Source organism: Euleptes europaea, chromosome 10, assembly GCF_029931775.1.
Source record: "Euleptes europaea isolate rEulEur1 chromosome 10, rEulEur1.hap1, whole genome shotgun sequence".
NCBI classification, from domain to species: domain Eukaryota; kingdom Metazoa; phylum Chordata; class Lepidosauria; order Squamata; family Sphaerodactylidae; genus Euleptes; species Euleptes europaea.
The window spans coordinates 12,617,836-12,634,645 of record NC_079321.1 but is presented as its reverse complement, the minus strand read 5'-3'; the positions used below and the strand labels follow the sequence as shown (position 1 = coordinate 12,634,645).

The window sequence follows — 16,810 nt, the reverse complement described above, 5'->3', positions numbered from 1 at the left end:
GGATGGATGCCTGTGTTCTGGATCCCTTTCCCAAGCTGTCCTAAATTCTCCCTTGGATGTAGTTTCTCTTTCTTTTCCCTTTCTGTTTTTGCATTGGAGTATATATAGATAGGTCGAGGAGCTGGTGTAAGTAAAAGCTGTTTGTCTCCAGGGGCAGGGTAGGATGGGCGATTGGGGGAAGCATTACTCATCCTCTTCCATTCAATTTTCCAGGTGAAGAGAAGAAAGTTCCTTTGTCCAAGAAAGATAAAATGAAGCTGCGCAAGGAGAGGTGGCTGCAGAGTAAGTCGGCTTTGCTTATGCTTGGCGTACAGGGTTGGGCTGTCTGGAAGGCACGTATCTGTCCAAGGGTTGCTGTGTCCTGTGAAGCTTTGCAGGTTGGCTGCTCAAAGGTTGGGCGTGTCCAGATGTTAGCCCTTCCGTAATGTCCCAACGTGCTCTGGTTCTCCCGAAACCTTTGAAGCGAAATATTCGTTTAGTGCCCTGCTTCCTCCGTGGAGCTCAGGGTTGCGTAAACTCCTCCCCGCTCCCCCGTCTAATTCTTGCTACAACCCTGTGAGGTCAGATTATGCTGAGAGGAAGAGTGATTTGACCAAGGTCACGCTGTCAGCTTCATGTTCAAGGGGAAACTGAAACAGTTTCCCTGGCTGCCCTCCTAACACAGTAATAGTTACACCACACTAGATTTCTAGGAGCTCCATTGAGATATCATGAACAAACCGTGGTTGGTTTGTGGCAAGAATGAACCAGGAAATCCTTAAGTGTGCAGGTGCTCTTTTCGTCCTCTTATACATGGCACTAAGGCTGAAGGCTTCTTAGTTTAGACAACCTTGGTTTGCATGAATTGGGCATTTTAACAGATGGGTGGAAAGGGACAGGCAACTGGGAGAATATTATTCCCTGAGTAATTCTCACTACTGGGTGGTGTGAACATTACCTGAACAAAATTAGTTGATGTGTGTTTTTTATTATGGCTGAAATAGCATGATAGCTGTAACTTTGTCTACCAAGCCCATGAGATAGTTAAATAGTTAAATTGTGGAACTCTCTGCCCCAGGATGTGGTGATGCCAACTTGGAAGGCTTTAAGAGGGGAGTGGACATGTTCATGGAGGAGAGAGCTATTCATGGCTATTAGTATAAATGGATGCTAGTCATGATGCATACCTATTCTCTCCAGGTCTAGAGGAACATGCCTTATTATATTAGGTGCTGTGGAACACAGGCAGGACAATGCTGTTGCAGTCATCTTGTTTGTGGGCTTCCTAGAGGCACCTAGTTGGCCACTGTGTGAACAGACTGCTGGACTTAATAGACCTTGGTCTGATCCAACGTGGCCTTTGTTACGTTCTTACGTTCTTATGAAATCACCACCCTGAACATCAGTGCAGTAAGGGGTCATTAAAAGGCAACTTGATTATAGAATGCCTATTTGTAACTTATAGAATGATGTATTTACTGATTGGGGGTTGGTTTTGCTTTTCTGTTTTTGAGGAGGAGGTAGGTGGGAGATAAAGATACCTTTTGCTCTGCCTTTTTCTTTTCTTTTTTGCCCGCTGAAAATATTCATCCTCACAATGAAACACATTATACCAGACATATTTCATTCCAAGCAGACAGAACTGAATGTTAAGTTTAAAAAAAAATCATGTAAAACCTCAGACGCTGCTTTCAAAGCAACATGGCTCAGTCCCCAAAAAAGATTTCACAGGAAAAGAATTCAGAATCGGGTACATGCAAACTTGAAGCCAGTGACGTTTTTGGAAGGCTTTTGAGCACCACTTTGTAGAACCAGACCAAAAAAAGAAGTGCTGCAGAGGAGAAAGCTTTGCCATCTAGCCAAGAGATCCTTCCAAGGCGAAGTAAACACAATCCATATTTTGCACAGGCATCTATTAAAAGCCAAAATGACAGGTCAGCTGGAAGAGCCCAGGATGTTATAGATTGAAATGTCAAACATCATAACCGAGGAATGAACAGACCCAGTGGAGTAAGCAGGCTGGTAATAATGAAGTCAGACCTTTGGACATCATGTCGCAGAGCCAGCCAGAACACCACGAAATAAGCCATTGCACATCCTACAAAGATAACTGGGGATTTTAATTCCATTCCATGCAATGTGACTAAAATTCTGTTGTGGTCTCAATTCCATTTTCTTGTGTTTATGGGTTTGAGCTTCTAGAACACTGTACTGCATCCTTGTGTGTGTGTGTAAAGTGCCTTCAAGTCGCAGCTGACTTATGGTGACCCCTTTTTGGGGGTTTTCATGGCAAGAGACTACAGAGGTGGTTTGCCAGTGCCTTCCTCTGCGCAGCAACCCTGGTATTCCTTGGTGGTCTCCCATCCAAATACTAACCAGGGCTGTCCCTGCTTAGCTTCAGAGATCCGACGAGATCAGGCTAGCCTGGGCCATCCAGGTCAGGGCACTGCATCCTTAGCTAATAAAATATAGGTTAATATCAGTATGCACATAAGAAGAAGAAGAGTGGGTTTTTATATGCCAACTTTCTCTGCCACTTAAGGGAGAATCAAACTGGCTTTCAATCACTTTCCCTTCCCCTCCCCACAACAGACATCCTGTGAGGTAGGTGGGGCTGAGAGAGCTCTCAGTGACTAGCCCAAGGTCACCCAGCTGGCTTGTGTGTAGGAGTGGGGAAACCAACCCAGTTCACCAGATTAGCCTCCGCCACTCATGTGGAGGAGTGGGGAATCAAACCCGGTTCTCCAGATCAGAGTCCACTGCTCCAAACCACCGCTCTTAACCACTACACCACTCTGTCTCTCAATGGGGGAAACACAGGTGGAATAGAGAAATTTTTAAAAACAAGCAGGACTTTAAAGCCATTTTCTCCCCATTTTCAGAAATAGAAGATATTAAGCTAGCAAAAAAACTGCAAAAAGCAGAGGCAAAGAGAAAAGCTACCCCAGTCGTTGGAGATATGAATCCATTGATGGAAGCTTTGCCTGAGCTCTCAGACCTGGTAACCATCAGCAAGTTCTGCAAACAGCCTAAGACGTATGTATGCCTATTATTTGAAAGGTTTTTTTCTCTTTAATTTAGGTCATTTGTGGTGTTTGGTTTGAAGCCAGAATAATTCCAGAGGGGTAGCCGTGCGAATCTATTGTAGTGAAATAAAAGAGAAATCCAGTCACTTCTTGAAGGCTAACCACATTTATCCCAGCATTAGCTTTTGTTGAGTCAGAGCTCACTTCTTCAGAAGCTGTGAGCTCTGACTCACAAAAGCACGTGCTGGAATAACTGCACAATCCTAAGGAGGGGTGGTTAAGAAGCGCCCAGGGACGGAACAGTCACGCCGCATCTTGAGCGGCTTCCCGGTCCAAAAAGGAAGGCAAAACGGTAATTTTAACAAAAACCCCATGAAACTTCTCCATAGGGTTTCACGGGGTTGCACCTGCCTTTTTGCAGGCGTAGCTGAGTGCCAGCTAAAGGGTGTTCCAGGGCCAAAAGGGCTTTGGGAGCTCACTAAAGCCAGCTCTGTGTGAGGATCAAGAAGTTATTTTTTCTTCTGATTCCTTGATAGTAACAGAAGGTATAAACATCATGGCTGTTGCAAGGTGAACCTGTCGACTGGGTGTTCCTTACCCAGCATCCAGTGACCCTAACTGAACGCTGAAAATCCATTTTTGTTTTAAAAGGGAAAGTTTCAAAGTTCTTATGGCTTAAAATGGATATGAAAGCATAGGAGTGTCTTAGCTACAAACTAAGCAGGGATTCATAACCCCCGTGACTTCAGAGTAATTGCTTTGAAATACTTGCACATCTGGATGCCGGACAGTGGTGGAGTATCTTCAAGCGGGCTCTTACTGGTCACCAGGAGGTACATCTGTGTGTTCCTGCATTTCCATGCTAGAGCACCTCATCTTGGCATCTGACTTTTTGTTTGAATGTTGGTAGCCACACTGACTGCTTTTCCAGGTTATCCAAAAACCTGAAGTAAAGTTCATCCTGATGATAGGAAGGATGTGTACCAGACAGTGAAGCTTAGCAAACCCTTACAAATCACCAGGCTGAAGCAGCAAAACATCTCCAGGTCTGTACAAGATTAAGGCTTTTCAGTCTATAGAAATTCACACTCTAGGGCTCCTCCTATGGCCAGTCCAGTTCCTAATTTCGACTTGAACTGTGGGCTAGAAATTAAACACTGGACATCCCAACATGTGAGTTTTTACTTAGCCGCCTTTGTTAAAATGAGTTCTGCCGTCTTCGTTGCAGCTTTCAAATTTTTTTCATCTTAAGCTTTAAATTTTACTTTAAACCTTCTTACAGCAGACTTTATTCAGCCTTCTGAATGCAGATTACAAGTATTCAATTGTACAGCTTTCCTGCAGTGACCCTTTGATACAGACTCTGTTGAAATCATCGTTGGAATCAAAAAGTCTAATTTCCTTTGATTTCCCCCCCCTTTTCATCATGTCACAAAATGACACACTTTGTTCGATATCTTCAGAAATGCTGTTTGATTCATGGGTTTTATTCTTCCACCCATGTTTTTAAGCAGAACAATTTCCTGCGTGCTTCACATCTAATTGCCGTTTACAGCTGCCTTCCCGTCTGTTCCCCACTTGTTTTCATGTTCAACATTTATTTTGGTGGGGCAGGGCTAAGAGCCAGGGAGTCCTTCCTCCCTGCTATCTCAAAACCTATTTGGCTGTTGTTGTGTTGAACTCCTTCAAGAAAAGCTATGAGTGTCATTATCATACTAAAATTCTTCTTCATAGGCTGGGAGACTGACCTCACTTCACAAAGCCCAGAAGTGGATCAAGGACAAACAATAATGAAAATCACTAGATAAAGTGGAATAGGAGAAGAACACATGAAGCTCCCTTATCTTGAATTAGGCCCTTGGTCCATCAAAGTCAGTAGTATCTACTCAGACTGACAGTGGCTCTCCAGGGTCTCAGTTAGAGGTCTTTCACATCACCTACTTCTTGGTCCTTTTAACTGAAGGTGCCAAGCATTGAACCTGGAACCTTCTGCATGCCAAGCAGATGAATCATAAAATCATAGAGTTGGAAGGAACCACCAGGGTCATCTAGTCCAACACCCTGCACAATGCAGGAAATTCACAACTACCTCCCCCCCCCCCAACAACCCCAGAGACCCCTACTCCATGCCCAGAAGATGGCCAAGATGCCTCCCTCTCATCATCTGCTTAAGGTCATAGAATCAGCATTGCTGACAGATGGCCATCTAGCCTCTGCTTAAAAACCTCCAGGGAAGGAGAGCTTACCACCTCCCGAGGAAGCCTGTTCCACTGAGGAACCACTCTTAACGGTTAGAAAATTCTTCCTAATGTCTAGACGGAAACTCTTTTGATTTAATTTCAACCCGTTGGTTCTGGTCCAACCTTCTGGGGCAACAGAAAACAACTCGGCACCATCCTCGATATGACAGCCTTTCAAGTACTTGAACATAGTTTTCATATCCCCTCTCAGTCTTCTCCTCTTCAGGCTAAACATACCCAGCTCCTTTGACCTTTCCTCATAGGACTTGGTCTCCAGAACCCTCACCATTTTTGTTACCCTCCTCTGGGCACCTTCCAGCTTGTCTACATCCTTCTTAAATTGTGGTGCCCAAAACTCAACACAGTACTCTAGGTGAGGTCTGACCAGAGCAGAGTAAAGTGATGCTCTGTCTCTGAGCCACAGACCCTCCCTCCAGAACCTCTGACATAATTGTGGTGTTTGCAGTTCATAGTGGTATGTACTGATAACCCAGTCTTGTTCTCACAAGCCCCAAAAGCCAAATAGGAAAAATCTGCATTGAATTATCATGTCTGGGAATAGATGCTCCATTAGTTCGAAGTCTGGAGATTGAGAGAAGTGGTCATTGCTTTTCGTAGTGGCAGACCTATCGTACGATCTCCTTTCCCACTGCGCATTAACAGGCACCTGCGCTCTGGTCGTCTGCACGCGGCTTTTTAATCAGCACAGGTTTGCGTAGGATTAGAACGCCGGGCACAAATGTGGGCTAATTCTCCCAGTGATTTGTCAGCTTTTATTCATAGAAGATTAGATTCTCCAGAAATTTGATCCCCTGCTGGGGGATGACAAGCAAGGTTCATTTATAATGAATGACGTCTACAAAGTGTAAAGAAATAAGTGAATGAATGAAATGGAGGAGGTGAACATGCCGGTACTGTGCTGTCAAAGCTTGAAGCCAGCATGGTGGTGTGGTTAAGAGCGGTGGATTCTGATCTGGAGAACCGGGTTTGATTCCCCACTCCTCCACATGAGCGGCGGATGCAAATCTGGTGAACTGGATTTGTTGTCCCACTCCTACACACAAAGCCAGCTGAATGACCTTGGGCTAGTCACAGTTCTATTAAGAGCTCTCTCAGCCCCACCTACCTCACAGGGTGTCTGTTGTGGGAGGGGAAGGGAAGGTGATTGTAAGCCAGTTTGATTCTGCCTTAAGTGGTAGAGAAAGTCGGCATATAAAAACCAACTCTTCTTCTTTCCATAAGTGACTCGGATGGCTTATTCTGATGTATTTGCCTGTTTCTTAGGTTGAATAATCACATAAATTTTGTATCAAAGAGTATTTCAGGGTCTTTAAAAATCCATTAATGTGAAGTTACCATATTAACCTTCAGTGGCCTTTTAGTGGATAATTCCAGTAGCACCTCGGTTAAAAAGCTAGATGGGGCTGATGCTTATGAGGATGAGGTGAGTCTTTGCATAGTGGGATCTCCCTTTCTGTCTTCTCTCCTTGCCCAAGAATGTTTCTCACTGCTTTGAATAGCAAACTTTGTTGTGGTCTTGTGCCCATTCACTAGGGCAATGCAAAGAAAAAGGCATAGGTTTATATGCACCCTCCCAGTCCAACTTGCAGTTAAATGTAAATTAGGAGAAAAGAGAGAGTGCAAGAAAAGAGAATTAAAGAGAGGAAACAAGCAAAAAAGAACAGTGGGGAGTGAGCACACTCATTGTTCTGTAGAGGTCACAGAATACGAAGGCAGTTTGCTTTTAAAAAAAGAGTTTTTGGTGGGTGCTGCTTAAGTCCATATAATTTATCTTGAGAGGAATTAGACAGGTTCAGTATTTTGTATAAATTTGCAGCCGAACTTTTAGGTTTTCTGTCTGTCTTGCTTGCTAAGGATGGAGTTCCCCCCCCTTTCGTTAATTCCATTGAATAAGGACTTCCCCATGTAGTCAGCGGATTTATCTCTGGTTGGCAGCCACTGTTTGTTCTGGAGTAGGGAGGGAGAGCTGGACAATGAAGAAAGCTGATAGGACAAAAGTAGATTCTTTTGAGATGTGGTGTTGGAGGAGAGTGTTACAGATACCCTGGACTGCAAATAAATAAATAAATAAATAAACAAATCAGTGGGTTATAGATCAAATCAAGCCTGAACTAACCCTAGGAGCTAAAATAACTAAACTGAGGATGTTGTACTTTGGACACATTATGAGAAGACAAGAGTCACTGGAAAAGACAATCATGCTAGGAAAAGTTGAAGGCAGCAGGAAAAGAGGAAGACCCAACAAGAGATGGATTGACTCTATAAAGGAAGCCACAGCCCTCAGTTTGCAAGATCTGAGCAAGGCTGTTAAGGATAGGACACTTTGGAGGTCATTGATTCATAGGGTCACCATGAGTCGGAAGCGACTCGATGGCACTTAACACACACACAGGGAGGGAGAAATTCCAGCTGCTCTTGGTGCACAGTGAAATCTGTTGCAACGGGAACTCTGGGCAAGCCAGTGGCTAAACGCTTGGTTAAGGTTGGAAGAACAAGTTGGGAGAGCCTTCTCTAAGGAGGAACAGAGAAGATAATTCATGCTAACTTTTCTTCTCTATTCAAATAAACTCTTTCTGATTACCCATCCCTCTGTGTTGCTCTTCAGCCAGATGAAGAAGACGGTGACGAACTTCGGTCAGATGAAATCAGCCCAGAAGCATAAAGTTCTGTAAGTAAAGAGCTTAAGAGTCAGGGGAGATCCTTGGGGACAGCAAGGCCGAGCATCTGCCTTGAGGCAAAAGCATTAGAGGAGATAAATCAAGGTAGTCCTGTGGCCTCGCTATCTGTCAGTGCTGGGTATTTCTTAAGGTATTAATACACGGTCTTTCCATTGTGGCTCAGGAAGCTTACAATTCCATTTTCAAAAACATACAAGGTACAATACCCCCGCCACCACCAAGCCACACCCACATTAGAGGGTGCAGTGCCTCCTAAAAGCTTCTAAAGATGGCACTCCTCAGGGAAGCCCATTCCGCAGGGTGGGAGCACCAATAGGGAGAAAAAAAAAATACAGGCTGTGGTTCGTGCCAGGCAGGCTGCCTTAAGTTGGGGAGCAGCCCGTACTGGCAGCCTGGCAACCATAGTTGGTGCCCTATGGACATACAGGAAGAGTCGATACTTTAGATTCTCCTGATCCTGTGGTCAGCTGGCAGCAGAGTCATCTTCCTGCAGTGGCTGTGGAGACCAAAGCGAAAGCAGCAATGTGGACAGGCACGCATACAGCGCCCCCGGCAACTCTGCCACCATTTGCCGATCCTGTTGCTGCTCACTGACAAGGCCATGAACACACGAAGCTGCCTTATACTGAATCAGACCCTGGGTCCATCAAACTCAGACCAGCAGCGGCTCTCCAGGGCCTCAGGCAGAGGGTCTTTCATATCACCTACCTGCCTAGTCCCTTTAACTGGAGATGCTGGGGGTTGAACCTGGGACCTTCTGCATGCCAAGCATGTGGCTCAGTGGTAGAGCATCTGGTTGGCATGCAGAAGGTCCCAGGTTCAATCCCCTGCATTTCCAGTTAAAGAATCAGTCATTATGTGATGTGAAGGGCCTCTGCTTGAGACTCTGGAGAGCCACTGCCAGTCTGAGTAGATAATACTGACTTTGATGGACCCAGGATCTGATTCAGTATAAGGCAGCTTCATGTGTTCAAGCAGATGCTCTACCACTGAGCCACAGCCCCTCTCCTGAGGGGAGACTTCTGACTTGAGACTTCTGGCTCCTGCATATTGTCCTGGCTGTTCTTGCCAAAGCAAGTGGCCCTCAGGAGTCACTTTGACCTTGGGAGTTTTCCTCTTCCTGCCCTGGTGATCTGACAATTCACATGCCTGGGGCTGAGTGCTCTGCTTCACCAAGTGGATTGTGCTGATGTGAAACCTGGCAACTTGCCTTTTCCACTCTGGGCTGTGTTTGTTTGCTACTCACAGGGGGAAGTGGGCAGTTGCTTCCGAAGAGGTCAGCCGAGGCAGTTCTGTCAGATCCATATTCCCCACCCCCTTCTCTGGCCTGAGTCCCATCCATGCCATTAAAAAAATCCACAGGTCAAGCAAAAGGTGGCATTAGCGCCATCCTGTTTACCCCACAGTCCTGATTTACAGAAGCACCCGTGCAGTATGAGAAGACTGAAGGCCAAGAATGTAGCTGAAACAAATTAGGTCACCTGAGTCCTTGTGAGGGCTGGTGATTCCCGTGGCTGCTTAATTCCCATGGAACTCCATTAGAGAAAGGGCTGGTCTGTCAAAGCACGATGCCAGGGAAGCTCTGCCAGGCCTGGGTAATGCAATATTTTAATTCCTTCTAACCTGCAAGTAAGTGACTAAACTTGGGGCTATCATACTTTGGTCACGTTATGAGAAGACAAGAGTCACTGGAAAAGATAATCATGCTAGGAAAAGTTGAAGGCAGTGTGAGGGTTCCCAACCTCCCTGTGCAAACTCCATAAAATCACTTGCTCAGACGGTCATGCAGAAACAAGGAACTTTATTGGAAGCTTCAGGTTAGTATAGGCCTTACACTGGTAAAGTTGCAAGTGCTCACAAGTTCACAAAGACAGAATTATAACCCCTACAGGGAAGCAGATGTCAAACGTATGTTATGGGAATCTGCGAGATAATTGTGCATGGTACAGGAACATCAAAAACCTCAGGAAGCTCGTTATTGCTATCTGCCTACCAAGGCCATAGCTGGTGGGAGGGAGTCGGAGAGAGCAAGGGAGGTGGACGTGGGAAGAAACATTCCAATCTGGGGCCTGCTAGACGCAGTGCCTGAACCAAGGAAAGGCAAAAGGCCTGGACTGCTTTTACGAGTCCAGGGGGGGGGGAACACACAAGGCAAAGGCGTACAGACCCTCACAGGCAGCAGGAAAAGAGAAGACCCAACAGGAGATGGATTGACTCTATAAAGGAAGCCACAGCCCCTTGCAAGACCTGAGCAAGGCTGCAAGTGGACATAAGGAGGGCGCTGGGAGCACATCCGGTTTCAGAGGAGTCCACAGCTGTCTCCCACTCTGAAAGAAGCCTGTTGCCAGACCCACTTTGCAGTTCTCCAGATTTTTTTCCCCGTGCTTGTGACAGCCCATTTAGGAGCTTACTTTCCTTCACCAGGTGCTATTCCAAGGTTGGAAGGTTTTAAGAGGGGAGTGGACACGTTCAAGGAGGAGAGGGCTATTCACGGCTATTAGTAAAAATGGATACTAGTCATGATGCATATCTGTTTTCTCCAGAATCAGAGGAGCATGCCTATTAGGTTAGGTGCTTTGGAACACAGGCAGGATGCTGCTGCTGCAGTTGTCATGTTTGTGGGCTTCCTAGAGGCATCTGGTTGGCCACTGTGCGAGCAGACTGCTGGACTTGATGGACCTTGGTCTGATCCAGCATGGCTTTTCTTATGTCCTTATGTCCTGTCACAGTTCTCTCCAAACTCTCTCAGCCTCACCTACCTCACAAGGTGCCTGTTGTGGGGAGGGGAAGGGAAGGAGATTGTAAGCTGGTTTGATTTTCCTTTTAAAAAGATAGAGAAAATTGGCATATAAAACCATCTCTTCTCTTCTTATTTACATTGCTCAGACTGAAGTGTGCCCACAAAAGAAAACTGACCCACATTTTTATGTTTAAAATGTTTCTATGCCGCTTTTCCACCCAGTTCAGGGTCCCTAAGGCAGCAAATGTTAAAACAAAACATTAAAACATTAGAGACATTAAAAAGTATTTAAAATACATTTTTATTTAAAATTATTTATTTATTTAAACTTAAAACCAGCAACTAATCTTTGAAAAGGAAAAATATATATGTGCATGAACTAGTGACATAAATATAACAGTGGTGACAGATCTACACATAAGTTTCTATAAAAGGTTTTGAAATATCTAAAAATAAGTCCATATGCTGCACATTCAAATATTGATAGAGTTCTAAGGTCATCAATCCACTGATTTACCAGAGGTGGACTTTTATCTTTCCAGTGTTGTAATACAGGTCTTTTAGCTGTTATAAGGGCATGGAGGGTCCATTTTCATAGGCCATCGGCTAACCTCTAAGAGACGGAAAGATCATTTAAAAGCAGATAAACATTCTCCAAAATTAATGGGACATTCTAATACAAAATTGATACGAGTAATAACTTCATCCCAGAAAAACGGAATGACTGGATATGCCCAAGGCATATGTAATACAATAATATAAACATACAAACGGGAAGGGGGGGGAATAAGGAGTTTGTATGGTATGTAGTCCTCTGGTGTCTCTGGGTGTTGAAACAGAAGTGTACATTACTGCACTAAGAACAATCATCTCAACAACCAGCAAATCCAGATTGCAGAATCACGGAATTAGTTATGTATTCTCGCTGATGTGGGGAGGAGCTGATGTGCATGTTCTGCAATCTGGAAATTGGCACCATTTGTAATTTTGAGGGGCAAGAATTAGGTGGCAGAGGAAAAGGGACGAATGGCATGGTGGAGTCCAGCTTTCTGTAGCAGTTCGGTCAAGAGTTAAGTCCACATCTGGGGCGAATAATTTTAGTAAAGTAATGAGAACTCTCCTGGATTTATTGGGAAATGTATGCCTCCCTCTGTGCCAGCCAACCAGAATTGTAGATGCATGATTGTTTGCTTTTGGGTTTTTTGTTTTTTTGGCCGTTTCCTTCCAGAGAGGATGATATTGCACAGTTCCACAAGATGCTGTCTGACCCCTTGTTCAAAGCCAGCCCTCTGACGCTCATCGGTGAACATCTTTCCAAAAGACTGAAGCAAGAAAGGGAGGGAGAACCACTCTAACGTCAGCACCGGGGCAGGTGGAGAGCACAAGAGACGGGAATCTCTTTACACACGTACCCTGGAGTTCAGCACCCCTTTCAAGTCCACAGGATTATGATGACCTCAAGTGACCTCATTTTCTGTCAACAGAAATAATGCTGCCAGAACTGCCGATATGTCCTGCGAGCTGTAGCTACAGCCTAACTTATTGTTTTGTGGAGAGCTCTGCAGATCTGTGATTATCCTCATCGCCCACTCCGTGTTAAGTCACAGGCCAGCTGTTGTTTCCGGGAAGCAAAGTTTAAAGCACCGTCCTCTCTGCTTGGTAGTATTTGCGCCAATCCCCTGAAATACATTGCTTTATTTAATCGGGGTTAATGGCTGCTGCTCTTCCTTCTTGTTTCCACGCACAATGAAGTTTAAAATAAATCTCTTGATTTCCTTAAAGGATCTTAGGTTTGTTTCTTATTGGGTGAATGTGTGTATTATTGTATTGTGTGTGTGTGTGTGTGTGTGAGTGTAAAGTGCCATCGAACTGCAGCTAACTTATGGCGACCCAATAGGGTTTTCAAGGCAAGAGACGTTCGGAGGTGGGTTTGCCATTGCCTTCTTCTGCATAGTGACCTGGACTTCCTTGGTGGTCTCCCATCCAAGTATGAACCAGGGCCGACCCTGCTTAGCTTCTGAGATCTGATCAGATCAGGCTAGCCTGGGCCATCCAGGTCAGGGCAGAAGCATAGCAGGGAACATCGGCAACCCCACCCTAACTTTTTAGATAGATGACAAGCTCTGACTCTGGAACCAAGCTTTTCCTGAGCGAATACATTGGTATACAGCAGGGAAATTAGGTTGACTCACAGCCTGATCATGAATGTTTCCACATGGAAGGCATGGAACAAAAACCATAGTACAAGAGGAATGTGCAAAAATTATTAAAGTTTGCAGCAATAAAATGATAAAAGCAAATTCAAGTTAAAACTGGCAGCTAAAACAATCCAATGTTCTACCAGCATCTTTGAAGTAAGAGACTAAGGTTGCTATCCTGTACACAGCTAAAAGGGAGGGCCACTGAATTCAGTGAGGATTTTTTTTCTTTGTGAGCACCCCAAATAGCCGAGCTTAGCCCAAGCTTGTCAGAGCTTGGAAGCTAAGCAGGGTTGGCCATATAACTTTGATGGGGGAACCACTAAGGAAGACTGGGGTTGCTACACAGAAGAAGGCAATGGCAAACCACCTCTGCTTGTCTTTTGTCTAGAACACCCCGCGGGAAGGTGACTCGATGGCACCTTCTTCTCTGTAAAGACTCATGGGAACTAAGTCGGCTGATAGTAAGCCAAAGACAGAAAACTGAAGTCGTCGATCTGTTTTGTTTAGTTCCCAGAAAAATAAACCGTGTTACATATATATGGCAAAACTATGTTGGAGAATAAGGGAGATTGATCAGGAAAAAAGATTTATTTGAAAGTCTGGTTCCCTCCTCGGAAGAGCCGTAGGCTGAAGGAAGATGAAAAAGGATAGTGCCCATCACCCGGAAAGTGTAATTAAAGAAAAATATTTGCTTATTGGAAGTTGCTAAAAAAAATTAAGAGAGCATTGGCTAAAAGAAAGTAGCAATGTTTTAAAGGAAGAAACGATGCCAATCTTTAGCAATATAACAAATTTGGTCTGTGAATAGAATGTAGTGGAAGCAGATGAAAAGCCTTGCTACGACTTTTGACACATCAACGTATGCAGGACTGTGAGGTAGGTGGGGCTGAGAGTGTGTGACTAGCCCAAGGTCACTCAGCTGGCTTCATGTGCCAGAGTGGGGAACCAACCAGTTGCCCAGATTAGCCTCCGCCGGTCATGTGGAGGAGTGGGGAATCAAACCCGGTTCTCCAGCTCAGACTCCACTGCTCTTAACCACTACACTACGCTGGCTCTGTAGACTGTAGAGTCTCCTCCCCCAGGGTGTATGAAGTGTGTGGCCAGATGGGGGTAGGAAAAAAATGTGGTTATGCCCGTAACCAGGCAGCCAAGAATTCAGGTGATCAAACAGAAATGTGTTTGGAGCCTTGTTTTATCTGGTAATCTGGGATAAAAATATTTTGCTGTCATGGTTTGCCCATATTCTCTTCCCCTCTCTCATGTACTTTTGCAAGCAATGCCAGGGTGTAGTAAGTGAGGGCATGCCTGTTTTCCAGTATTAAGTTTGCTTTAAAAAAAAAAAAAAAAAAACCTTGGATTTCATGCAGAGAATGTCAGGAATTGTATTGTTCCATTCTTTACAGTTTATTTTAATACCTCCTGATTTTGCAGCAGAATTAGCGGTCTTACATGCGTTCCAGTTAGATGAGAACGCTGTCTGCCGTGTGCCAGAAAGCTCTTAAGAGGCGGGCATCCCAGGCAGTTGGACTTCGTCACATTGGCCCTGATCAGGTTTGAACAGTAAATGGTGTTCTGCTGCCATGCGAATGAGCTTGGGGAATCCCGGGGTTCTAATGGGCAGTTCCCCAGAGTCATGAGCAAATTCTAATTTGTCATTGCAAGTGAGCAGGGTTGCCAACTCTGGAGTGGGAAATTCCTGGAGATTTTGGAGGGAGGGGAGGGTTTGGGGAGGGACTTCAGCAGCATATAATGCCATTGAGTCCATGCTCCAAAGCGTATAATGCCATAGAGTCCATGCTCCAAAGTATAATGCTGTAGAGTCCATGCTCCAAAGCATTTTCTCCAGGGGAACTTATTTTCTGGAGATCCGTTGTTATTCCAGGAGATCTCTAGGCCCTACCTGGAGGTTGGCAGCCCCACAAGTGGACTTCCACCAACGCCTCTTGAACATCTCTTGGCCTAGAGGTATAGGTGTGCTTTTGAGCAAGAGTATTGGCGTTACACATGGAGGGGGATTCAGAAGGAGTGACAGTCAAGGAAATTAGGCCTTCCTTTCCCTCTAAAAATCTCTGCTATGTAAAAGGTTCAGGTGGGGCTTGCCCCAAGCATAATTTAACAGCAGTGGGATGAGGTGTTACTTCATGATAGGAAAGGGGGTACATTCCTCCTCTTTTTTAGACTCATGAAACCTCCCCCCACCCCCAACAGCAAATCCTAAGAGAGATCATCACTTTGCTCCGTGGACTGAAGAAGGGAGGGAGAATTTTGAACCTCTGAGGGGTTTTGGAAGCAGGGAGAAATTCAGTTGCTTTTGAAAGTTTTCTGAAGCTCAGTCTGAGATAGAGAGAGTCTCCTTCTCTCCTCCAGACCACAGGGTGGGGAGGGAAATGGGGGAAGCCACTAACAAGACGACTGCATCAGCATCATCCTGCCTGTGTTCCACAGCACCTAATATATTCGGCATGCTCCTCTGATACTGGAGGGAATAGGTATGTATCATGACTAGCATCCTTTTTGACTAGTAGCCATGGATAGCCCTAGTCTCCTTTTTGGGTTTTTTTTTTTAGTAAATTTAAAGCATTATATGTACTGGTTTCAAAGTACAGATTGGGTTGGAACCAACCAGCTTTTCTGCTCATGAAAAACGGAGGAAGGACCCTTTGAACCACACAAAAGGTTGTGCTAGAGATGCCAGCCTCCAGGTGGGACCTGGGGATCCTCTGGAATTACAGCTCATCTCCACACTACATTGTATCCCACTAAGGTCCTGTCCTCCCCAGGCTCCACTACCAAATGTCCAGGAGTTCCACAATATGGAACTGGCAACCCTACCCCCGCCAGTGGCCTGGGGGACCTGGCAACCCTAGGCGGGGCTTGCATGGACAAAGTCCTGTGGGTCTGGGCTGGGGGTAAGGAGGGGAGTTCATTTAAAACTTTTTTTATGCAGCCTTTCCACCTCATCAGGGTCCCCAAGGCAGGGCACATAAAAACATTTAAAAAATGTAAACAATTAAGAACATTCAAGAGAACAAATAATTCAAAACAAACGCATAATTACCATCAGAACCAGGGAGGAGGGCAATAACCGTTATTGGGGGTGTGCCAAACAAAACAAGTGAGATCAAGTGAAAAAGTTGGCAGGACCAAACCCATTGTTTCTTTAAAAAAATCCTTTGTGAGGTCAGTCTCTTTTGACTTGGTTTATTAATAGTTGTTCCAAAACCAAACCATAGCAACCTAAGCTTACAAATATGTCTTACTCTTTTATTTGCATTGTACACGTGCAAGCAATACTCATATATATGAAACAACTGCTATGCAAAGCAGAAAGCTCATAGACACTATATAATACAATTAAAGGGTAATCCAGTATAATAAGTAGTAATACAAATCCGAATGCAGTGTATCTAAACATTCAAGTACCAAGGTATGTAACCACAGGAAAAAGGTAAGTCCATAAAATATTTCTTCTTAATATTCTTTTCCTTTTCTTCTTTACAGGAATCTGGTATTAAAGTGTCCTGTTTTGAAATTCTTCTTCCTCAGAAGATCATGGACATACATTGTCAATACATATATCAGTGTTCTACTCCTTCATGGTGTTACCATGGGTTCCAATTCCTTACAGATGGGATTTATGTCCATGATCTTCTGAGGAAGATGGATTACCCTTGAATTGTATTATATCGTGTCTGTGAGCTCTTTCTGCTTTGCAGTTGTTTCGTATATATGAGTATTGCTTGTATGTGTATAATGCAAATATAAGAGTAAGACATATATTTGTAAGCTTGGGTTGCTGTGGTTTTGTTTTTGTGCAGCTCTCATTAGCAACCTTGTTTCACTTCTTTGTTGCCTTATTAATAGTTGTAACTGTCTTTAAAACTGAATACTAAGCCAAAGTGCACCTGGGTTTAATGTTTTTCTC

General features: G+C 44.6%; 1 protein-coding gene across 1 annotated transcript; it reads left to right on the top strand.

The window, feature by feature from the left end:
* The first annotated feature begins 206 nt into the window (after nucleotides 1-206).
* SLX9 (SLX9 ribosome biogenesis factor) lies at nucleotides 207-12,056 on the top strand. Its single transcript, XM_056856715.1, has 4 exons — nucleotides 207-282; nucleotides 2,862-3,015; nucleotides 7,872-7,934; nucleotides 11,913-12,056. The coding sequence occupies exons 1-4, from the start codon at nucleotides 252-254 to the stop codon at nucleotides 12,037-12,039; spliced, it is 375 nt and encodes a 124-aa protein (XP_056712693.1). The 5' UTR covers nucleotides 207-251; the 3' UTR covers nucleotides 12,040-12,056.
* Nucleotides 12,057-16,810: the final 4,754 nt, after the last annotated feature.

Excerpts from the sequence above, each read along its gene's own strand:
- SLX9 (XM_056856715.1), top strand. The coding sequence starts at position 252 with ATGAAGCTGCGCAAGGAGAGGTGGCTGCAGA. Across the intron at positions 283-2,861 it reads CAAGGAGAGGTGGCTGCAGA|AAATAGAAGATATTAAGCTA; the intron begins GTAAGTCGGCTT and ends CCCCATTTTCAG. Across the intron at positions 3,016-7,871 it reads TTCTGCAAACAGCCTAAGAC|CCAGATGAAGAAGACGGTGA; the intron begins GTATGTATGCCT and ends GTTGCTCTTCAG.